General features: G+C 43.8%; 1 protein-coding gene across 3 annotated transcripts in view; it reads left to right on the forward strand.

The window, feature by feature from the left end:
- AKAP13 (A-kinase anchoring protein 13) overlaps positions 1-23883 on the forward strand; it is a 153432-nt gene extending 129549 nt beyond the window's left edge. For 2 of the 3 annotated variants that reach the window (XM_055002140.1, XM_055002141.1), the window contains 19 exons: positions 944-1004; positions 1790-1925; positions 2675-2787; positions 4324-4470; positions 4643-4893; positions 5488-5613; positions 6212-6329; positions 7185-7433; positions 12064-12140; positions 12369-12550; positions 14321-14403; positions 15092-15271; positions 15838-15999; positions 16199-16269; positions 17128-17172; positions 17818-17868; positions 18898-19341; positions 19668-19989; positions 21015-23883. In XM_055002140.1, the coding sequence (XP_054858115.1) occupies positions 944-1004; positions 1790-1925; positions 2675-2787; positions 4324-4470; positions 4643-4893; positions 5488-5613; positions 6212-6329; positions 7185-7433; positions 12064-12140; positions 12369-12550; positions 14321-14403; positions 15092-15271; positions 15838-15999; positions 16199-16269; positions 17128-17172; positions 17818-17868; positions 18898-19341; positions 19668-19989; positions 21015-21064 (2868 nt within the window). In that variant the 3' untranslated portion in view covers positions 21065-23883. Of the gene's footprint in view, positions 1-943; positions 1005-1789; positions 1926-2674; positions 2788-4323; positions 4471-4642; positions 4894-5487; positions 5614-6211; positions 6330-7184; positions 7434-12063; positions 12141-12368; positions 12555-14320; positions 14404-15091; positions 15272-15837; positions 16000-16198; positions 16270-17127; positions 17173-17817; positions 17869-18897; positions 19342-19667; positions 19990-21014 lie in introns of those variants that run through there. The other variant, XM_055002142.1, reaches the window with a different exon arrangement.
- The last annotated feature ends 522 nt before the right edge of the window (positions 23884-24405 follow it).

Below are 24405 nucleotides of genomic sequence, written 5' to 3' on the forward strand. Positions count from 1 at the left end.
TGGCTTCTTTGCATTTCCTGACTGGGATGTTCTTCCTAGTATTGTGCTAAAAACTATGCATTGCTACCTTTCCCCTGGGGGTGATATAACGCAATCTCTTCAACAGACACAGACCATTTGTAATCCCATTTAGAATGTCTCCATTCGTTCTTTGAAGAATGCTCAGTGGCATAAGGTACATCTCAGTCGATATATCCATATCTCACGCTTCCTTGTGTAATTAAAACCCTGTGGCGCTCGCCTACATATAGTCCTAGTTTCCTTTGTGCAACAACATTTGCTTCGAGTCCTGTTCCTTGGATCAAACGTGCCGTTACGGAACAAGTTATGCTAGAAGGCTACAGCTCTGTGTTGAATTCGTTTAGAACTCCGGTCTTTTGTAATCTCAACTTATATGCTTGTGATGCTTCCGTCTGGCCAATGGAAGCTGATGGAATGCTGACCTGGATGGCCCGCCGGTCTGAAGCAGCTCTGCATTTCTTACAGGCGACAACTTGGATTGCTGATTTTGGGGAGGAGGAGGGAATATCTCGCTTATCTAAAAAGTCAAAATCCCCTTCCATGAGGACACCTATAAAAAAGCTTTCTGGTGTCTTTCATTGAGTTGAAGATATCTTAAGGGAAGCCTGCATCTGTGCACGCTCAAGGATTTGTGTTGCTGCGATGTAACGATCCCAGTGTCAGACTAGGGCTGGGGGGAAAGCTCCAAGTGGCTTTCATGGTTCTTCCTTCCTTTGTTGATCCTCACAACAACCCTGTGAGGTAGGCTTGGCCGAGAGAGCAGCAACTGGCTTGAGGTCATCAGGTGATTAGCATGGCAGAGGGGGATTTTGAAATTGGATTGTCTAGGCCCTATGTACCTCACTGAAATAAAACTGTAAGGAACAGAAATTATTTCTAATCTGAGGTGGAAATTCACCTTGTCTTTTTCTTTCGTCTTCAGAAAGGTGGCCTTCAGACGCATGACACGTCCTCATTACCTACAGTAATTATGAGAAATAAGAGTGAGTACCTTTTCCTCCTCCCTCCCTTCTTCGCTACAGCTTCTCAAAACCTGTTAATTTTGTTCTGCACCAAGACCTCCTTGATCTGGTGCTGTGCTCTTTCTTTCAACCAACAAGCAGAAGATACCTGATTTTTTTGAGATTGCCTGAGCTTACCATGCCTTTTGTTGCAACAAAACCATTCAGGTTCTGAAAACTCTTCTAAGATCTCTGGATATCCTAAAAGAGGTAGCAGAGCCACAGAAAAAATAAAGCCAAGCTTTCAAATCTAAGTCTTTACAGAAACTATAGCACAGCTATCAGATCTGGAATACAGCTATCTTTTCGTATGCACGCCCGTTCTTGGAAAGTAGGACATGGTAGTGGTAAATGCTTAAATGGATACTCCATGCTCACACCGTGATATTTAGCATCAGTTAAAGAAGCCCTGTCAGTTTCATTTTGGGAGGGGTTTGGGGCAGAGCATCTGCTTTGCAGACAGAAAATCCCAGGTTCAAACCTTACTTCCTGGAGAAGGAAACGGAAAGGTCTTTTCTTGCGTTGGATAGAAGCTTCTACTTCACAGGTGGACTGGGCATATTTTATTTTACAGAGGGTTGTCTCTTCTTGTGAGCTCCCTTGTTGCCCTTCAGAAGCTACAAAACACGGATAAAGAGTGGTGTTCAAGTCTCTTGCTATATTCTTGCTGTGTCTGCACGTGATGAACATTGTGCACGTGGGAGTTATGAAATTTTCAGTGCTGACCCACAGTGTGTGATGTTCATCTGTCCACGTTCCCCTTCTAGGTTCTCAGCCAAAGGAGAGACCTCGGTCTGCCATTCTGGCCCCCGATGAGACCGCTGCTACCGCCGTCTTCAACAGTAGGAGATCCCAGCAGAACATCTCACTTTCCAAAAGCGTCTCCATCCAGAACATCGCTGGGTAAGGTTTCACAACCTACAAGAAAACATGCACAGTCAAAGGTGGTAAAGGTGGAACCCTTGGCAGAGTGTTTATAGAGCAGTGTGCTTTGCACAGCGCTCCAGTTCCTAGTGTGTCCAGTTAAAAGATCTTGGGTAACATAAGCAGCCTGCAGTATGTCCTCTGCTGGGCCAGACCTGTGGTCTGGTGGCTACGTAAACTTGTTTTGTGTGTGCATCTGTTCTGGAAACGTGCTCAGTGCTCCATGTTTTGCACAGAGATGTCAGGAACCGCTTAGTTTATTTGAGTTGCAGTTTGCAATGTCTTTATTTACTGCTGCTTGGAAATTCCAAACCACAGTTGTGCCAAACAGTGGTTGGGAAAAGCTGTATGGAGGAACAAGGGTTTTTGGAGAGAGATGTGACGGGTAGGGTTAAGCATCTCATTCTACAGTTGTTTCTCCACTCTGTGCCCCATCCCTGCTGCTTTGCTGCCATTTAATTTATTTATACCCAGTAATTTATTTCTGTGTTCCACTTTTCAGTCTATTCCTGAGATAGCATCTGATGTTAAACAGTTTTTTTTAAAAAGAAAATCAAGTAATACATAATAAAATTCTGGGGACTATCAACCCCCACACTAAAATGTTGTTTAGCGGAAAAACTTTAGCGGAGACCCCAGTTTCCCAGACTCAAATGTCTGCTGAATGTGTTGCTTCCACCTGAAATTCTGAATCTTTCCCCCCCCACCCCCACCTTTTGGTTCCACAGAGTTGGAAACGATGAAGCTATGCTACACACTTGGAAGTTCCTTTCTCAGTCCACAGACTCTTTGAATAAGATCAGCCGAGTGAATGAGTCCATGGAGTCGTTAACAGACGAAGGTAATGATGTGAGGGCAAAGTGCCTGAAGAAATGGTCAATTGAAGAACAAGATTTTGAATGTTTGCACATGCAGTGTGTCAATGGCTGATTCGCACACGTTGGATAATGCACTTTCAATGCACTTTATCAATTGTTTGAGGTGGATTTTTTGTTCCGCACATGAAAAAATCCGTTCCAAATGATCTAGAAAGAGGATTGAAAGTGCATTATCTAACGTGTGCGGAATCACTCAATGACTAATATATCCAAGGAGAAAATTTGAGTGTGGTCTCTGTTCCTACCGCAGTAGACAAAAAGACCTGTAAGTGGAAATCTTCAGAAGTCTGTCCAGAATAATACAACCTTCAGAAAACTCTTCTTAACTACTCTGTTAATTTACCAGACTAAACAAAGTGAGATCAGTTATATGATCATAGGAACACAATTTCATAAATGGTTGCCTTGCAATAAAAATTGTGGATTTTCTTGGATGTACCTAACAAGTAACTTAGAAAAGGGTTTTTTGTTGTTGTTGGCACATTGCATGACATGGTTACCTCTCTGGTGATACAGGGATTCCTGTATTGCTGACCTAGAATGTACTGTATATAGCAGCTCAGGTAGTGTGATGGCCAGATTAAACTACATGGTCAGATCTCACCTTGGTCACAAGCAAGCTTGGTAGCCCTATGGAGCTCTCAGCATTAGCCGCCTCCATTATAGGGATAACAAGAGGGGGACTTGCAAGGAGCTGTAGGGGACATCTCATTTTCCTCTCCCTCATTATTTCCTTTCTGTTTTCTGAAAGCCCTCATAGCCTGTCCCCTTTTCCTGCTTATGAGCCCGGGTGAGTTATGCCAGTTAGGTGGTAGCAAATCACCTGGTGGTTGCTGTCAGGCCTGGCCCCGATGAGTCCCTCCTCAAAGGCCAAAACAACCCTGGAAAGAGCCCTGCCTCCTTCACCTGCCTTTTCCGGACAGAAACCAAGGCTTGAACTGGCAATATTGTTGGGGTTGCCTAGTAACAGCCAATAAACAGCATTCATTTATATTTTTTTTCAGCAAACCTGGGGCTTTTTTCCAGCTTTTTAGAAAAATCTGTCTTGCCTGTTCATGGCTTCAGTATCTGGATTTAAGCATCTCCGGCCTTATTCATATTAAGAATTAGATGTATTGGTGTTCTCATACTCAACAGAAGCAGTCCTTAACATGGCATCTATGGGCTCCATAGCTCCCATGAGCATGTTTCTTAGTGCAATCTTTCTCGAGGAAAGCCAGAGATTTAAGTGGAAGAGAACAAAAATATCCAGGGAGCTTTGGTAACTCCCTACCAGCTGACTAACTGAACAGGCACAACACTTCATGAGATTCCTAGGACAAATCCTGATTTGGGATAATCTTGGAAGAAGTGTCCCGTATCCAGGGGCTGTATCACAATAGCAGCATGAATAGTCCAGGATTAGGCTGCAAAGCAATAAATTTGGGAGATGGAGTGAAGGGGGGTGGATATTGGAAGCTCGCCTAATGAAAGTGCGCCCGGCCCTTACTTATATGCAGGTGCAGATATGAATGACGACCAGCTCATGGGAGATTTTGAAGTGGACTCAAAGCAGCTGGAAGCCGAGTCCTGGAGTTTGGTGGTCGACAGCAAGTTTACGCGGCAGCAGAAGGAGGATGTTGTGAAGAGGCAAGATGTCATTTACGGTGAGCATCAGTTGTGATGTAGTGGGTGGAGAGGCGGGCTTGGATTGGAAAGGAAAACTTTGGTTCCAGGAAACTGAACACCATGACCAGGTAGTACATCCTGTGGCTTTTCTGTGCTTTGCCAGAACGATCCCCTTCGATAACATCCTTTCGCTTTGTCCTCCACCTGCAGAATTGATGCAAACGGAGATGCATCATGTCCGCACCTTGAAGATTATGAGCGACGTGTACAGCAGAGGGATGGTACAAGAGCTCCAGTTCGAGCAGCAGATGGTGGAAAAGGTCTTTCCGTGCCTTGATGACCTCCTTGTCATCCACACCCAGTTCTTCCAGAGGATCCTGGAGAGGAAGAAAGAGTCGCTCGTGGACAGAAGCGACAAGAACTTCCTCATCTGGAGAATCGGAGACATCCTGGTGAATCAGGTTAGCAGCAGAAGGTGTCTGTGCAGGCTGAGAGCAGGTGTGAACACCATAGTTCTATCTCTGGGCTGGGTATACCAAAACAAAGCTACCCATAATTCAGAATGAGAAAAAGCATCACGTTGCAACAGGAATGAGTTGTGCAAATTATTTACTTTGCATAATATGGTCTACTCATCGTGAAGAGGAGCAACGAGCAACACAATTCTACGTAACGTCCATGTACTGCAAGCACAAAGCTCCCTCCACGCACACACTCACTAATTTGTTTGGAGTCTCATAGGCCCCAGAATTCGTGTGCTGCTTCATTTAAAAGCTTGGAGGTATTACAAAAATACTACATGGTTAACTTTTAGTTATCTTAGCTGATGCATCTACAAAGAAGTGCCTACTGGGATTTCAGTATGATAGGGGTTATTTAGAACCCCCTATTTTGGATGTGCGCTGTTGAGACCTCGTATGTGTTCATGGCTAGGAGACTGTCTCTTAAACCATAGATTGGGCTCTAGTGCAAATCCTGGTATGGACATCTTGAGTCGAGCAATAGGCCAATGGAAGGTTATCCATCCCACTCTCATCTAATTGTACATCTCACAGTTTTCAGGCGAAAACGCTGAGCGAATGAAAAAAACATATGGCAAGTTTTGTGGGCACCAGAATGAGGCAGTGAATTACTTCAAAGACCTGTATTCGAAAGAGAAACGGTTTCAGGCATTCATGAAGGTAGGAGCATGTTACTTGCAAGTGTACAATTGTGTGGGGTATGCATGTGCGCAGAGGGGGATGTTTTGTCTTCCCTCCACAAGAGTCAAACTTACACAATTATAAGGGCAAGCCATGCAAAAACAGTAAGTAGCAAACTCATTCTCCGTCCAAGTTTTCATTAGATCTGGAATCGTTTGGTGTTTTTTTTTTCAGCAAAGACTTTGGGAGGTGGAGGAAAGAGAGAGGTTGTACCAGGCACTGAATTAAAAACCCTGTCTCCTAAGCACTGTGAATGCTGCAGTGTACAAGAAGTCTTTCACCCTCCTTACTTTTTCCAATTTTTTTCCCTGCCACAATCATAAGGACCAGAAAGTTGTGATTCTTAGGGTCTGTATTGGAAACCAAGTTCCAGAGTGCTGCACGCAGGACAAGTGGATCATTGGGTAACTGTGCCCAGTTGTTCCAACTGCATAAATACAGGGCTAGTTAGCATGGAATAAATTCTCGGTAACAGAAGGGAAAGCAGTCTGATCATAGAAACTGGAGTTACGGTTATCTCGGCTTGAGGATCTTCATCTCTCTCTCCTTACCAGGTGTTTCTGTTTCATTTCTCTAGAAAAAAATGAGCAGCTCCGTGGTGAGGCGCTTGGGCATTCCGGAGTGCATCTTGCTAGTGACGCAGCGGATCACCAAATACCCAGTTTTGCTGCAAAGGATACTGCAGCATACCACAGGTACATCCTTCTCCCAATCTTGACATGTACTTTTCAAGTGGGAAGGTTTGACCACAAAGATATTCCTTACTGTTGCCATTTCTGGCGCCTGAGGCAGCTTCAGGGCTGTTGTTCCCTCACACGTGTGCGTGCAAAGCGTGCACGTGCGCTCCCAGCCCTCCGGCTGCCTGCCGTGCCTGGCCTGCAGCTGTGTGCTGCAGCTGTCTGGCAGAGGCAGCAGCAGCTCAGGGCAGCTGAGCGGGAGTGCTGGGAGGCTGCCCACTCAGCTGCCCCATGCTGCCGCTGCCAGCATGTGCTCCTGGCTGGGCGCAGCAGCTACGAACCAGGCATGGTAGGTGGACGGGGTGGCACATATGCGTCCTCCCAGCCTTCTGGCTCAGTTGCTCCGTGCGCCGCCCCAGCCACCTGCCGTGCCTGGCCCACAACTGTGTGCTGGCAGCGGTGACAGCAGCACGGGGCAATTGAGTTCTGTGGCACGCGCCCCTGCCCCTGGCAGCGCCTTAGCACTCAAGGTGGCTGCCGGCCCGGCCTCAATGGACGCGCCGGCGCTGTGTAAGAGAGAGCAATATGACAACCATTTTAGGTGAAATGCATATCCCCGTAAATAAGACCATGCTACAGTCTGCTTAAGGTAGTGTGCAACCTTGGCTACCTGCTGGCTGTTTTCCCAAGTGGGTTTTGGCCACTGAAAAGGTCTAAAAGGTAAAACGACAAATCCTCTGTGCTGCATTATGTAGAAGCAGATGCCTGGGTGGGACAAGGAAGGGGGAACAGATGAGGAGCTGGGTTTGCAAAAACTCAACCAAGTTTGCAGAAAAAGAGGAACGGGAAGGCAATTCTCTTTATGTTCTAAAGAAAACGACAAGGAACAGGAAGATCTGGTGCAGTCGCTGAACCTGGTGAAAGAAGTCATCGTGGCGGTGAATAGCAAAGTCAGCAAGTACGAGAAAAAGACGCGCCTGAATGAAATCTACACCCGGACCGACAGCAAGTCCATCATGAGGATGAAGAGCGGGCAGATGTTTGCCCGGGAGGATTTGAGGCGGAGGAAGTTCGTACGAGATGGTCAGGTGTCCCTGAAAAATGCAGCCGGGAGACTGAAAGGTGAGAGAGCCGTGCGATCAGAATCCTATTCCCGTATTATGTATTATAAACCGTTCATTAACATTTTTGTACAGGTGGAAACGTAGGGGTCTTTCGAAACGATGCGTGGTAGAAGGTTAGTTTGGAGAAATTCCTTGGAGTTGCCTTGCTGTGCCTTCTTGCCTCCCCAGTGCATGAACTGTTCAGGAGCGTAGTAGGGGGAGTGGGCAGGGGGAATGCCCCTCTTCCTGTGAAAATGGAGTGATAACGGGGAGGGAATGGAAGCTGAAACTGCCCAGAGCTGCAATTCGTACTCGAGAGTAGCAGCTTTGCAGAACAGGTTTTTAGCTCGAGGACAAAAGTATTGATTATGAGTGAGCAACGTTTATGCTGTTGAAATAGCTGTTTGGCTGTCGCTTCTCTCTTTTCCCCTGGCATGCAAAGAGTTTGCGATAAAGAAATGAGTGTCAGCAAGAGTGGATGTGTCCAAAGAGGTTACTCTGAGAATTGTGAAGGCTGTTTCTCCTCCTGGAGCAAGGCCTTCTCTCATGAGTGGCATTTGAACCTGTCAGGCAAAGGGATATAATAATAACCTTGTTGGACCCGTCCAAGAGATCCATCTAGCGTCCTGTTGAATGTCTAGCTGAGCATTCCAGCAGTTCACTGCCAGATACCTTCGAGAAATCCACAAAGCAGGGCACAAAACCAGCAACCCCCCCTGTTGTCTCTTTCCTGAAACTGCAATTTAGAGATTTATTGAGTTTTTGCATACAAGTTCATTCAAGTTCCCAACTTCAGTGGGTTATTTCCGCCCACGTGGCATCGTTACACATCTCTTATCTTTCCATGGCTGCCTGCAGTTTCCCAGTATTTTCTCAAATCACCTGTGAACTGATTTCCCATAGGTATACATCTGACTTGTGCTTTCTTCTTGTTAGAAGGCCTGCTGAACTTCCAAAGGTGTCTTTCCTTATGTGGGTGCTGCTTCACTTGGGGTACCCCTGCAGGCACCACTGGGGGAAACCACACTTTTAGAAATCCCTGACCATCCTTAGAAATAGTGACTGATAGCAATTGATGCATTAGTCCTCCATAGTAGATCAGTTTTCAATTAATTTATCCACCTTCCAAGCTATTTAAGCTGGTGGAACTTTGTCCCTGCTTGAGGGAGTAAATTCCTGGACTGAAGAAGTGCATTTTCTGACCTGAATCTACTGCTCTTACTTTTCTTCAAGCTCTAATGCAAGAATGAAATTCTCTTCTCCCCATTTCTCAGAACCGTTGACCATCACTGGCTCGAGTCCAAGGAAATAAAGCAGGATAAAAATGATTTGAATGTATAAGTAAATCCCAAGGATTGCATTTTTCAGTTTTCTTTGGTAGACCACTCTCTGACAAGATAACCTACAAGGAGAATAGATCAGTGTTGCCTCACATGCTTGAATACAAAAACTCCTAGAAGGACAGAGTAGAAAATGTTGGGCTTCAATGGACCAGTAGGCTGATTTGGGATAAACTAGTACAACCCTTTTACCTTTAAAAGGTTAGTGCTCACAGTGTGGTGGATGCACCATGCAAAATCATCATTATTTAACTTGGCAATTGAAATTTTGGCCAGTAAAATAAAGCAGTGTATTTGGGATATTCAGCACCAAGAAACTGAAAAGAAAATAAGTTTGCATGAAGTTGATGATGTATTTGCAGTGCAAGATCCAAAAAGATCTACTGAGGCTTTGCTGGATGTTTTACACAATCTTGGTAACATTTCAGGCTATAGATAATCAAGCAAAGTTAGTGCTGTTAGAACTGAGAATGCAGGAGGTAGAAAAGGAGGAAATAGCTGGTATAACAGGATCAGTGCAACAGAAAAATAATATTAGTTATCTATACCTTGACCTGGATAGCCCAGGAAAGCCCGAGCTTGTCAGATCTTGGAAGCTCAACAGAGTTGGCCTTGGTTGGATGGGAGACTTCTAATAAAGACCAGGGTTACAGGTAATGGCGACATTCTCTTGCCACAAAAACCTCTTTAGTGGTCGCATTAAGTCAGCTATGACTTGACTGACGGTATTCCCTACCATCAGGTGTCCTATGCCCAGAAAACTTGGAAGCTATGATGCTAAGTAACACTGAATCGCTAGTAAAGAAAACAGAAATGGATCTAAGTGGATGGTCCAGATACACAATCCACAATCTCTTGGCTCAGAAGGATAGAGATAATAAAGACAATCATTTGCTTAAATTTCTATTTACTTTAGCAGTGGTATCTTTAACTGTAAAACATGCCATGTTGATGAGAATTCAATCAACTTTAATGGATTCTGGGTTTCTTACCATTCCAAATAAACCTGACAATCCATTCTTGCAAGTCAGGGCACATGGGGGGTTTGGTAGTACCAAATATTGAGGTGTATTATGCTATTAGGTTGATGACCCTTTCTTTTTGATTCAGGAAGAATTGAAAATCTACTGGGAGTTAGAACAAGCAGAAGTAGAGACTACAACGAGTGTTTAGATAGGGTGTGATAAGCAGAACCACTTTGGTTCTGGACCTAATCCTATTAGAAAAGTACTGGACCAAGTATGGGATAAAGATGAACTAGGTCTATAGCCGTCTTTATTTATGCACAATTGAGAATACTCTTTTTGTAGAAGCTTTTAATACATGGACTGCAGCTGGTTTAATGAGATTAATAGATTGTATCAAAGATCACCCAATTCTTATCTTATTTGGAAATAAAAGAAAAATTAAATTGAGTATCTGCTTCATGGTTTCAATATCTGCAAATTGAAAAGTATGATACAAGACCTACAATCTCAGTTTAATGTATTTCACTCATTAAATAAAATTAAGCTGATGTTAGGAAAAACCTACCAATTCTAAGAAATTTGTAGTAAAAGTATATGGTATATTAATTGATTTGGAAATGAAAAATTTAGGTTACAAGAACAGATGGGAGAAAGACTTACAAAAAGATATCTTAGATTATTCTTGGTTTAAATTGCATATGGAACGTTTTTATGATAAGCTTTCTCTAATAGTAAGCAGTAAAGGTTTATTTTGTTTAGCCATAGGCCATTACAAGTCACGAATAACAAGAATAAAAACAGAAATGTATTTGAATAAAATTGATGTGACATAATCAAAACGGTAAAATTTAAAACTAAGTAAAACCAATAAACCATTTTCAGTAAATTGCATAAGGAAACAAGGGAATACAGGAATTAGAGAGAATGGCATCAAATAGTTAAAATGTCAACTTCAGACTCCATATCGCAATGGAGATACTATGAAGAGGCGCACTCTTTCACATTTGGTGACTTTGCACCGAAATTAAGCCTTTTTGGCAAAATATTTTAGGTTATGAGCTTCTATATGATCCAAGAATACCTTTATTCCAATATTTCCCTCTGGAAGTACAGATGAAAGCATAAAACTGTAGTTAAAAATTTAGCAGTAATACCACAATATTAGTAGCCCAAAGTTGGACAAAAAAATCAATTACACAAGATGAATAATGGCTACATAAGGTGTGGCACATTACGTTTCTAAATAAGGCAATGGCTTTTAAGTATATTTTGAAGAAGAAAATGTTCACACAGATATCTTTTATTAATACATGGCAACCCTTTGTACTGTCTTGGAATAGTATCAAACTGGATGAGTATGTAAGAAAAGAAATTTACCGTGTGTATAAATAACTAGACAAGTTTAGGATAGAATGGTTATTATGTACAGCATCAGTATAACTATAGTATCATTTATAATTATTTACAAAATCATTAACATTTGTATCCCCTTTCTACGTTTCTAAAAAAAGAAAAAGTTAAACTCTGAACTACTGCTTAAACACAGGATTTATTTAAAGGCAGGAAAAGGGGGTATCGAACCGGGTGCTTGCACAGAACTCAACAATAAAATCCCAACATCAGGGGGAAAGGAGAAGTCAGTTTCTTTAGTCTCCGGTCTTTGTCTCACTAACTCCAGGAAAAGGATTCTCGGTGAGGTCTCTTCTTTACAGTCTCTGAGAAGCAACTTCACATCGGCAGGAGAAAGTCCTATAAACGAAGCCAAATAAAAGAGGGCCTCTCTTCTGCCAACTGCCCTTTTCACTGCTCCTTGGGCCCACAGCCGGAGCCTGGAGGCTAGGAGCAGAAGGTTGCCGGCCTCATTAGGCAACCTCGCAACCTTAAAACAAGTTGGTTGTTGTGGATTTTCCAGGCTGTATCGCCGTGGTCTTGGCATTGTAGTTCTTAACGTTTCGCCAGCAGCTGTGACTGGCATCTTCAGAGGTGTAGCACTAAAAGACAGAGATCTCTCAGTGTCACAGTGTGGAGAAGATGCGACACTGAGAGATCTCTGTCTTTTGGTGCCACACCTCTGAAGATGCCAGTCACAGCTGCTGGCGAAACATCAGGAACTACAATGCCAAGACCACGGCGATACAGCCTGGAAAATCCACAACAACCATCATTCTCCGGCCATGAAAGCCTTCGACAATATATTAAAACAAGTTGGTAAATTTTGAATGTGGATTGATTTTGTCAGGGGGTTAGACCTTTGAGCTTTTTTAAAAAAATGATCCATTGAAAGATTCTGTCAGGTACATTCAGGTGTGCGTTACAGCTTGGTGTTTTCTTCTGTTGCCAGAGGTCCAAGCTGTTCTTCTCTCAGACGTCCTCATATTTCTTCAGGAAAAAGACCAGAAATACATATTTGCTTCTCTGGTAAGGCCTTTGTGGCTTTTTCTTCCATCCTTTAACGTACGCCTATTATATTTGCTGTTATTATGAGGATAGGGAGCTCCTTAGGGGAACGGTGGGAGAAAAATCACCACAGAGATGAACTCTTTTACCACTTTTCCCTTGAGGCCTTAGCATCCTTAGTAAGGAAGACATTTAGGCTGGATTAGCAGGGGGGAAATGTGAAACCTATTTGCTTTCCTCTCCCCCAAGGATCAAAAATCCACTGTGGTCTCTCTGAAGAAGCTGATTGTTCGAGAAGTGGCCCATGAGGAGAAAGGTTTGTTCCTAATCAGCATGGGAGGAAAAGACCCAGAGATGGTGGAAGTTCACGCCAGCTCCAAGGAGGAACGCAACAGCTGGATCCAAATCATCCAGGACACAATTAATACGATGTAAGGAGTTCAAAGGAAGCCAGCACATATAAGCTGGGCTGCTTCAAGGCCTGCCAGAATTGATGAGGGTCGGGCCCCAGGGTGCTGTTTGTTTATGAAATGTATGTGCTGACTCTCCGGAGACCGGCTTGAGGAGCCTCACACGTTCAAAGCAATACTGTGGGGGGAAAACAACCACAGAAATTAGCAATGTTAAAAACAAGCCAGGGGCATAAAAACATAATACAGCCACTGGACACTCTAAACAGTCCTCAGGTTAGAAGAAGAACAGGTCAAAACAAAACACAGATTTTGTTAGTGTTACAGGTGCTACTGGACTCTTGTAGGGAGGGAGTTATGTATACCATAAGATAGCAGGAAATTGCTGGTACTGCTGCAGAGAACGAGATTTACCACCATTTATGGTAGCTATGTTGAAGGGATCAGGTTTTCTTGAAGCTAGTCAAAATAACTATATGAGAGGTGTTAAGCGTTCATTTTCTTTCTAAGGCTTTTTTTCTGAATTGTGTCAAAACAGTGAACATTTCCCATCAAGATGTAATACTAAACTTTACCACTAAACTATGGTAAAGGCCAGTTTCTTGCACGTTTCTGGAAGTCTCCGTTACCAAATAAAAGAGAATAGCTAAAAAAAAATTGGGATGTAGTAAAAACCGTAAAATTGACTGCAAAGAGTTAAAGTATTGTAAATCTTGCTGGCTCCTGAGGCATTGCTATCTTGATAATGAATTTATTAAATGGATTAATTTATGGATAATTGTTGTTTTTGTCCAAGCTTTTCATGACTTGGGACCCAGGAGTTAAGATCATAGGGAAATGCCCTCCTTAGTGTCCCGTCAGTCAAAGCGGAGGGCCTTTTTGGTAGCTGCCCCACAATTATGGAACAGTCTCCCCAGGGAGATGTACCTGGCGTATCTGTAAAGATCTCTCGCGATCTTTAGGAGGCAGCTGAAGATAGTTTTATTCAGGATAGCATTCAATGACTTAGGTTTTTTTACTTAAGGGAGCTCTGACTCTTGAAAGTGCAAACTCTGGAAATCTACAAGAGTCCAATAGCACCTATAAGACTAACAAAATTTGTGGTAGGGTATGAGCTTTCGTGAGTCATAGCTCACTTCTTCAGATACAGCTAGAATGTGAGTCCATCTGTCCTCATATCTTGGAGAGCGGAGTGATTTCAGATGTCGAATGACAATAGCTGGTGAATGACAAAATCTTTAAGGTTCTACTGGACCTGAATCTTGCTCTGTGTACTTTTAATGTTTCTTGTATTATTTACATTGTAAGCTGCCTTGAGTTCTGTAAGATAGAAAGGCGCAGAGTGGTAAGCGGCAGTACTGCAGCCCAAGCTCTGCTAATGACCCGAGTTCGATCCTGGCGGAAGCCAGGTTCAAATAGCCGGCTCAAGGTTGACTCAGCCTTCCATCCTTCCGAGGTTGGTAAAATGAGTAGCCAGTTTCCTGGGAGTAAAGTGTACATGACTGGGGAAGGCAATGGCAAACCACCTCGTAACAAAGTCTGCCAAGAAAATGTCATGATGCGACGTCTCCCTATGGGTCAGTAACGACTCGGTGTTTGCCTTGAGTTCTGTAAGGTAGAAAGGCAGCTAATAAATGTTTTAATTAGAATAAATATTGAATTATATGGAAGGATTTATGATGTCTTAAACTTTGTAATTTTCAGTTTTTCTTAGAATAAAAAAACAAACGGACCAAAGCCCCTCTTTCAGGCTTCTCTGTTTCACTCAAATGTTGCCATCTTTCCCTGTAGGGACAAAGATGAGGACGAAGGTGTCCCCAGTGAATCGGAAGAGGAAAAGCGAGTGCTGGACATCAAAGCCAGGGAACTGAGAGGTAAGATAAACGGATACTGCAGTCTTGGCCTGGAGTCAGCTGTGCTCAGGCAACACAGCCAACTTCACAGCAGAGCAAGGATTTGAACCCAGATCCCCAGAATCCCGCTCCCAAACTGTGGCCAAAATTGACCCCCTACATGATTGAAGCTGGCAACACAAGCCCTGTTGCACCAGTGTGACAAGTGGTAGGCTGTAAGTGACAGTTCCTCCCTGTACTATTCTACCAGAAGAGGGCAGGCCTACTGTGGAAGGAAGCCAAAGCATGGGCTTCTCATATGTTGCCCACGGCTTCAGGAGTTTTAGGAAGGAGTGGCTCCCTCTTAGCCAGCTTTTGGAGTTGTAGGCCTGTCTTTATAAGGAGATTGTGCTTTTGCATTATGTTGTTGCATAGCGAATCTCTGACCGTGAGCCCAGAGTCCCCCAGTGAGCAAACTGCAATTAAGGCATTTCTTATTTAAAGGAGAATATGCTTTGCATCCGCTTGTTTGACTCATCCTGTGCCCTAAAATCAGAGAATTGTTCTTCTCCAAAATGACTTGTGAGCAAAAGCTGCTGCTGGCCTTTGCAGTTCTCAGACTCCCCAGAAGGTGGGGCCAGAGCTTTGGGAATGACTTGAGTTCCTTTGGGTGAGTTACATTGGATGTACCATAGAAGTTCTTAGCTCGAACTCCTTCCCACTCCAACAGAGCAACTCCTGCAGAAGGATCAGCAGATTATAGCATTGCTGCAGGAGAAAGAAAAGATTTTCCGCTGCATGACCGACTGCAGTGGGCATGAGGACAGCTCCGGGACCAGAACGTTGTTCCGGGCCAACACAGACGAGGCGCCCAAGGGGGAGAGCATTATCAAGAATGTGATCAGTGAAGGTAAGCTGGTCCCCTGCCCTCTTTGACCATCTTCTCCCGCAGTGCGCGATTATTAGAGCTCAGAGTAGACCACGTGCTTTTATGCCAAAGTTCAAAGGTTCTCCGAGAAACAACCGACTCTGCTTCTGCCCAAGACCTTACTAAACTGGATAGTCATTTAGTACACTTGGCATTCTTCACGTTCATTCAGTACATTTTAAGCCCTGCCTTCCCCCAAGGATCTCTCGGTTGTTGCACATCTTTCTCCCCTCCTCCGTTTTTCCTGACCTCTGTAATCTTCCCCTTTGTTTGAAACTGAGATGATAAACGTCTTGGGGCAGTGACCAGTCTATATTTTATTGCACCTGTAAATATGATTTGGTACTATTATCATTGCATCCCTAAAGTGCGGAGAACTCTCCAAACTTTTCTTAATGGAAAGCAAGCCCCAAATAGCTAAACCCTATTATATAGCTGCACGTGTAGCTGAGATTCCTGTTAACATTTGTATAAACCTTAGCAGATTAGCTGGGATGAAAGCTGGTTTTACAATGAATTTCTTCCCATGTTGTCCTTGGTCCTTTCAGTTGAGTTGTTGCAAAGGCTGGTGAGTCGGAGCTTGGGGAACGCCCTTGGGCAGCAGATATGTAACCTCTCCTCAGAGGAAGAGGGCGTCGGGCCCGTCTCCCTCCCCAGGAGGGCAGAGACTTTTGGAGGATTTGACAGCCATCAAATGAATGTATGCAAAGGTGAGCGTTCTTCTCCCAAGGCCCAGTACAATCCCAGTTATTACACTTTATTTTAGCATTTTGCTTGTCCGCTGCATAGAGGAACTGTTAAAGGAGGGAGAGGCGTACTGGGCTGTGCTTCTGCTGTACTGCATTTGCTATCGACTGTGCCTTAAAGTGCGAAGCAGCTCATGTCAGCTTCTGAGTTTTCTTTTTTTAGGTGGAGACAGGGATGAAGGAGATGATATCCAGGATCTTCGGAGGACAGAATCAGACAGTGTTTTGAAGAAGGTACGGTTTTGGAGGAGGGTTCATAATTTTGGGTGGGAGTGCATGTTCTTTGCACATGGGGAGGTCGCAGATTCGATCTGTGGAATCTCTAGCCACCAAAATACCTTCCTCTGCTGGAGATCTTGACGAGCGGCAGCAAGGCAGAATATGTCCTGTGTTGCTAACCAGATTTATGGTCTGAAGGCAGCTTCCTATATAACTGTTGGAAGACAGGGTAGCTGCCAGCAGCCAGTTAGGTGTTGGCCTTGTGGGTTGATAGCTCTATGGAGTCCCAAAATGACACAGGAATGTCTGGGTCTGTGTGTGCACTGCCAGTGAAATGCAACTTTCCAGATAACATATTTCGTTACAAATAAGCAATTTTACCATATAATGGAGTTTACAGTTGCTCAAGTTGCAGGTCATCTGTCTGTAAGTGGATTAAAAAAATGGGTCTAATTTAGAGCTGCTATAGCACAGTGGTTAAATGGTTTGGCTGTGAATCAGCACTCTGCTGGTTCAAATCCCACTACTGCCATGAGCTCAGTAGGTGGCCTTGGGGAAGCCACTCCTCTCAGCCCCAGCTCCCCAACTGCATTGTGGGGATAATATAACACGTTAACTTGTTTATCGCTCTGGGTGAGTCACTAATCTGTAGAAGAGCGGTATACAAGCGCAGTTATTGTTGTTGTCGTCGTCATCATCATCATTATTATTACTTGAATGCTGGGACCAAGCAAGATCTCGAATCCATTCTGAATGGGTTATCAGTTGGCCAAAAAAACGTGCAGAATAAGGGTAGCATTTGTTGCAAGGATGAATTGCTTTGCTCTTTTGGTGACTCTTTATTGCTGATTATGACAATGTGGTTTGTTCTAGGGAGGAACGGCTAATTTGATGCTTGTCCTGAAAAGGAACAATGAGGTAAGAACTTCTCACTTGTTTGTGAGGGTTTCCAGGGTTCGGTTATGGGCCAGTCTCTTGATTTTCCAAGAGTAGTTAATTCCCAGTGAAATATTGTCTTTATATTCAAACTTAAGACTTACTGGATGGCTTGTTTTTTCTTTCCTGTGTTTGCTCAATATATTGATAGCTTTGTGTTCAGTGTTTCTTCTGCTTCAGCGTTCACACTGTATTATAAGCCTGGGCATATAAATCTGTGCCCTGAAGCTGCAGGGTGTTGCTGCTTTGGCACCATTTGTTTATTATTTCCCCACATGGATAAATCACTTTTCAGCATGGCAAAGCAGCACATTAGAAGGATAAAACAAACAATTCATTTTAAAAGGGTCAGGCATAATATAAAAAGTGGTAGATGTTGATGTGGAAAATCCGTTCCCCTTGGTTTGGTGCTACTGAGGTCAATCACACATGAGCAAGTAGTCCACCGGCTTATCCTTGTTTACCTTCTGCTGTCTCCTGGATCAGAACTACCCCTTGAATTTCCTGTGAGTCCAGGGCAGAAAATACATTCATTAAAAGTGAAAAAGCATGCACTAAAAGCATAAAAACGTTCATAAATAAAAAGCATAAAAAGCTAAAATGTGGTTCCTGTTTGTTCCTCTACAGCAAGTCCTCCAGAGCATCACCCACCTGCATAGTTTACTTGGCACATTGCAGGTAAGTTGCTGGAGGGGGAGTATGGGGGGTGGTCAGGGGAACCCTAAAAGGGCTCAACGCAGGTTTTTCAACTGAGAAATGGACACGTCTTTTCAAAGTCACCCTTGCTGGGTCCTCAGAACCGTTGGGAATAAAACAAATGGGCGCCATTTTGAAAGCCTGTCTAACATGCCGAAAAGCTCAAATAAATAGAAGTTAGCCAAGAGTTGTAGGCCCTGATGTTTACAGCTAGAAACTCAACACAGAAAGGTCAGGAGAGGAGATTTGTCTGCCTGAGTGAAGAAGCTGGCTTGTGTTTTAATAGGGATTCAGCAGAAAAGGTGGTCTAGAGGTGTAATACAAAACCAACAATACAGAAAGTATAAAAAAGGATTTTATTCAACACATTAATTCATAAATATCAACAGTTGCGTATTACAAAAATGAATGAGAAGATATAATATATGGATAAAGATATAATAATGTCTTCAGTACTTCTAACATTGTATAATTGACTGGAGATTATATGTTTTTAATATATAATAATATATAATATAAACTTAGGAGCTCTTAAGGAAAGTGTGTGTGGGAAAAAGAGACATTCGTACATGGCTTTGTTGGTGTTGGCATAATAATATATATTCTAATATATATTATAAACCTTTATAAAATTATGAGCACTCAAGGAGAGTGTTTGTGGAAAGAGAGTTGTACAGAGCCTTGTTGGTGTTGGCATAATACATGATAATATATACATAATTATATATTTTAATATATAAGCATATATTATAAATCTTTATAAGCATAGGAGTGCTCAAGGAGAGTGTTTTTGGAAGGAGAGAGAGTTGCACAGGGCCTTGTTGGTGTTGGCATATTATATATTTTAATATAAACATATATTATAAATCTTTATAAGCTTAGGAGTGCTCAAGGAGAGTGGGAGGAGAGAGAGTTGCACAGGGCCTTGTTGGTGTTGGCATCTCTCGGGAGTCTGCTGTTGGGCTTTCCCAGAAAGAGTCCCGGGAGCAACCTCCGTTTCCACCTTTATAGGCTGTCGTCGTGCAGCAGGACTCCTACATTGAGGACCAGAAGCTACTTCTGACGGAGCGGGTTCTGAGCCGTGGCTCCTTCCGGCCCAACTCCCTGATTGAGCAGGAGAAGCAGCGCAGCCTGGAGAAGCAGCGGCAGGAGCTGGCCAACCTGCAGAAGCAGCAGGCCCAGCACCAGGAGGAAAAGCGGAAAAGGGAGAGGAAGTGGGAGGTTCAGGAGAAGGAGCTGGTGGAGAGGGAGGCTCAGCTGGCCCAGCAGGAGGAGCAGGCCCAGAAAGCGCTCCAGAGCCTGGAGAAGGAGCGCGAGGAGCTGCAGCAAAAGAAAGCCGCCTACCAGCTCGACCTGGAACACCTCCGGGCAGCACAGAAGCAGCTGGAGAAGGAAAAGGAACAGCTCAAGAGAGACACGGAACGGATACCCCAGGTGGAGCCCGGCCGTGGACTGGTGAGTACCCCTGGAAATCATCTTCTGCTGAACCCTGTCTCGGACCTATCAAGGCTGGTATTGTTTGCTCTGATCAGCAGAACCGGCTCAGTTCTGCAGGGTCTCGGGTAGAGGCCTTTCACCTCCCCTGCTGTGGGATGTGAGGGGTTGAACTTGGGACCTTCCCCATGTAAAGCAGAGGCTCTTCCACTGAGCTTGGGCCAGATCTGAGCCAGGGGGGCTCTCCTTATGCTAGGGAAGCCCTGAGAAGTCTTCTGCTTCTGCTCAGCAAGTACTACCTGGTTTTGCTTATTTCTATCGACTTGTCAACCTTTTCTCCTTGACAGCTTTCCAACCAGCACACCAAGGTGGCCAGGACCCCTTCTATGCCTGTGTCTGAAGACTCCTCTTCCAAACAGCTGAGCTCTTCTCTACCCAAACAGACCCACGGAGACACCGAGATCTCCATTTCCCCCAAAAGGAGCAGTGTCTCAAGGACACACAAAGAGAAGAGTACTTTCCACTTGCTTGGCACAACGGCCTCTAACCAAACCAGCAAACCAGCTGAGGGGCATGGCCAGATGCCCAACCGTCTCTTCAGCTTGACCAAAGCCAAGGACAAGAAGGAGAAGAAGAAGAAGGGCAAAGGGCACCGTTCCCAGCCTTCTGGTAATCAAAGAGCTCTTTTTTGATTACTGTCATCTCCAGCATGAAATGCTTAGTATTTCTGTAGTGCTGTAAAAAGATATTTTAAAAGAACAAGACAGGCTCCCATTTTTGCCTGTCTTTTTTTTCCCTTTAGAAAGCTATAATGATGTAGAGTCCAGTTTCAATTATTAAAGCCGTGCAGGTTTGGAAGGATTAAATTCCCTCTTTCCTTTCCCTGTCTCTTGGCTCCCAATCCAAGGCCTCATGTGGATATTAATTCAAAAACACTGGGTAGAGATGGAATTGCAGATCTCTCAGTCTCTGTTTCTCCCTCAGTGTCTTAGTCCCTGTGCTACTTCAGCTCTCCTCAAGAGTTCCCCCCCTTTCCTTTAAAAAAACTGTGTCAGAGGCATGTGCCTTCTGCATGCACATTCGTTCCTCAGGATCTCTGCTTAGAGCAGTTGTCGGGGAAAGATCTTTCTCTACCTGAAACCCTGAACAGCCACTCCCAGGCAGAGTAGACTCTACGGAGCTAGACGGGCCAGTGCGTTAACTTGTAAGGCAGTATTTGGCAGCGCAGAAGAGCACATCTCATTGTGGTTGACAACTTTACATGGGTAAAGCCCAAGTGATGATAACCCAGAAGTACAAAGCAAGTCAATCAGGAAGACTTACCGTTTGTTTCCAGATGCATGTGGATGCCTGTAGTGGGGAGAACATGCTCTGCATATGCTCAGAAGAACTTGGATACGTCACACACTTCAGGTCTGACGTTGGGGTGTAAACTAGGGGTGTGCGATTCGGGATTCTGATTCAGCCCCAGCACGTGCATATATATATAGAGAGAGAGAGAGAGAGAGAGAGAGAGCGCTTATTTCCTAATCTTTTTCCTGCTTCGGAAATCCCGAAGCGGGAAATCCGAATCTTTTTGGCAGTGCACACACCTAGTGTAGACCCTTTCATAGAACCAGAAAAACTGGAGTGAAGAAAGGAAGGACCTTTTAGCATGATTTCATGGATAATGCTTTTCTCTCTTTTTTTCTTAGATGCTCACTCTCCAGAAGGAGCACCAGAGGGTGAGGAGATCTTCTGTTGACTGACCCCCACCCACCCCTCTCCCTTTCCTGACTATGTGACTCCACCTCTTCAACTGTCCAATGGAGGGCATGCAAGTGGGGAGAAGGCCTTAGCAACTTTCTCTCAAACTGTACCTGGCTTTTGGACATCAAAGACCCACCCGAACATCTACCTACAGCTTCCAGTTTGCTCCCTCCCTCGGTATCTGCCCATTTCCTGAACACAGTGACTTTTTGTATTTTTAAAGGTGCCAAAAGGGCATCAGAAGACAGGGTTGCTGACGGAACTTCTGAATGTAGCTGGATGGGGCGGGCTCCATTCTGTCTGCTCTTCTTTCCACAGCACCTGCTCAGTATGTGGCGCTTAATCTTGAGTTGCACTCCTGCCTCTTCCGTCATCTCCAAAGCTTGGGGAAAAAGTCCCCTGAGGCAGCCTAGCTGCTCTTCTCTCGGGGAACTCCACCAAAAAACAAAAACAGCCCTGTACAGCAAAACGCTGGGGGCTTTGTAAGCAGTGTTTGTACACTGGCACACGCATATATATATATAGATAATACTGTATATATAAACTTATAAATATATATAAATATAAATAATTGTAGCAGCATGTCCTTTGGGATATGCTTTGTACAGAAATATTGGGTGAGCTTAGCTCTTTCCCAGAAGTTTAGTTGAAACCTGAACTTTTGCAGGGAATTGTGTTGATATTCAATATCTCTTTCTCAGTTCAGTTGATTTGTGCTCTGCCGTTAATACTTTTGTATTTGGGGCATATATTGAAGACCAAGTGGCAGCAGAAGGGTTGGCTTATTAGCAAAGGAAGGAGGGAGGGGAGTTGGTAGAGAATTGAAGGATCTTGTTTCCGTATAGAAAAAATGTATATGGTAGGATTCCGGCACAGATGTATGCAGGAATTAACAGAGGCAGTGGGCTTCCTTATCTCCAGCACAATTCAAGGAATGGCCATAAAAATCTTGTTCTTGATGGTGGGGAAAAATTGTGTGTGAATGGATTTGAAGCTTTGAAGGGCCCCGATGCTGAATGAAATATTGAGGGGTGAGTTTTGGCCACTGATGAGGGGTGGGTGGTTTCAAGACCACCTGGCGAGAGTGACAGCAGGCAGATATTTCAATGGTAACACCTCTTTTAAAGCTCCCATTTGATAGAAACCTGAAGGCTTCTGCAGAATGCATGTCTTCCAACTAGACGTTAGGGATCGGTGGTTTCTTCTAGAAAGTTGCTAACTTGTATTGACATCATAAAGAGATGGTGGCGATAGTTTAAAAACCCCCGAAGTTCTCTCTTTCTAGATCCTTAGCTGGTTCTAGGAACTTGTTTGCACTTTATCACCTTGTTTCTCCACATTTCCTTGTGTTTAGCTATTATCCTAACCAAAAGGGCTACTGCTGGAGCTATTTTTGAAAGGTGTTGGAAAAATGTGTTTGAAGTGGGATAGCTTAGGGTCAAGCTAAACATAACGGCAGGCACGTATTCTTTAACGTGTCTGGTGAAGCAATGTTACCTGGGAACTGTAGTTTTCAAAGGCAAGAGTAGCCAGCGGAGGCAGTGAAAGGCAGTGAGAGAATCCTTCCCCTCTTCAGCGATCCTGAGCAGCTCTGTCTTTTAAAACTACAGTTCCCAGGTAAAATCATGTCGCCTGACTCATTAAAGAACCCACAATGGGCATCGCATTTAGCTTGGCCATAAGGGAGGTGGGAAATGATGCTCAAGTAGAAGAATATTGGGCAGAGAGAGTAGGGTGCTTATATGTAGCATGTCTGGTTAATAAAGCCTTGGCCAAGCATTTGCTAACAACTGATGGCCCACAGTTGAGTGCATCCCTTGTGGACTAGAGTAGCCATCTCCCCATCCTGCTTGTAGATATAACTGCATTTCCTTGTTCGAAGAGGTAATCCAGATACCCCATTCTGTTTGGGGTACATTTGATTTGGCTTGTGCAACTTGATCCTTAACAGAAACCTTCCTTGGTAACTGGAACTCCAGATACTCATCTGTCCATTGTCCAAATCTGCAATTGTAGAGTTTGATCCCATAAGAAATGTGCATCTACCTGGTATAATTTTCTCACCTTCTCCCTTCCAGTTGCAACCCAGAATGCTGCTCCTGGGGGGTCATTGCAGGAATGCATTCGGAGTGCGGGGGAGATACTGGGAATAAGATAAATTGCAGCAGGAGCTGTAAGCCAAACCTGAGGACATAATTCATTCTTTTTGCAGGGAAACGAAATCACACCATACATTTCACCTGGTTACTAATGGATATTCTCTCTTTTTTTAAAAAAACCAACAACTATAAACATTACAAGTTCCCTATGTCTAACTCTCTTTTCTGTGTGTCCTAGATGTTGGAATAGAAATTATTTACTAATTCGGTTAACTTATGATTAAAATTCAACCGTGAAGGCACCAATGTTTGCATTCAGTCTTTGTCTGAAAAGACTAGTGTAATTAATAGATGATCGTGGAACATTATGTGTTCCTGTTGTTTTTTTTTTAATGGATTGTACAAAGGTACCTGTTGCATATTTCTGGACAAAAATCTATATATAAAAACTGTGCAACAGTGAAAAGTGTTTTTTTTTAATCTAACGTGCTGTATGTTAATTTGTAAGTATGTAAAAAGTTCAACTTGGTTATTGACTGTAAAATTTTAAGGCGTCCTCCCTCCCCTCTGTAATTTGCAAAAGAAAAACCCATCAGATTTTTGTAACTAGCTTTTATTTATCTGCCTTCCTAGTTAACATCAAAAGCAACTTCTTGTAAAGTCCTTCCCCCACCTTCCCTTTAAAAATATAAAATAAAATTTGATTTTAAGTGTAGCAACTCTTACCCACTTCCTTCTGTCCCACCCCCCTCCCCCTGGCTATATCAAATAAGAATTTTATGAGTCCTTAATTCAAGGTTCTGGCTGTGGTGGATGCTTTTGTTTTAGCATATTGCAGAGTAGGGGAGCAAAACGGGCAACTTATGCTTGGGGTGTAAGGAGCGGAAATGGCTTCATGTTGCTCTTGAGAAGGAAGGGATGTGGGGGGACAGAGTTTATCTCCCACTATGAGAACAAAATTCTCAGCTTTGCAATATCTTTATGAATTCTGGAATACAGAAGATACTTTGTTGTTGCTATACACTGGCCATTTCCACACGCCCTTAAATGGCGGCCCACTCACTAAACACTGGCGGCTTTTCCTCATGAATCCAGACATCTCTGTTTGCAAAATGGTTGCAGGCTGTTTGGCTTCCATTTTTTCAGCAGCTTTTTTGGAAATGCACTTTCCGCGGTCTGAGAAAAGGCACTGAAAAAACAGAAGTCAAACAGCCCGCATCCATTTTGCAAATAGAGA

The sequence above is a fragment of the Eublepharis macularius genome, chromosome 18 (genome assembly GCF_028583425.1).
Source record: "Eublepharis macularius isolate TG4126 chromosome 18, MPM_Emac_v1.0, whole genome shotgun sequence".
NCBI classification, from domain to species: domain Eukaryota; kingdom Metazoa; phylum Chordata; class Lepidosauria; order Squamata; family Eublepharidae; genus Eublepharis; species Eublepharis macularius.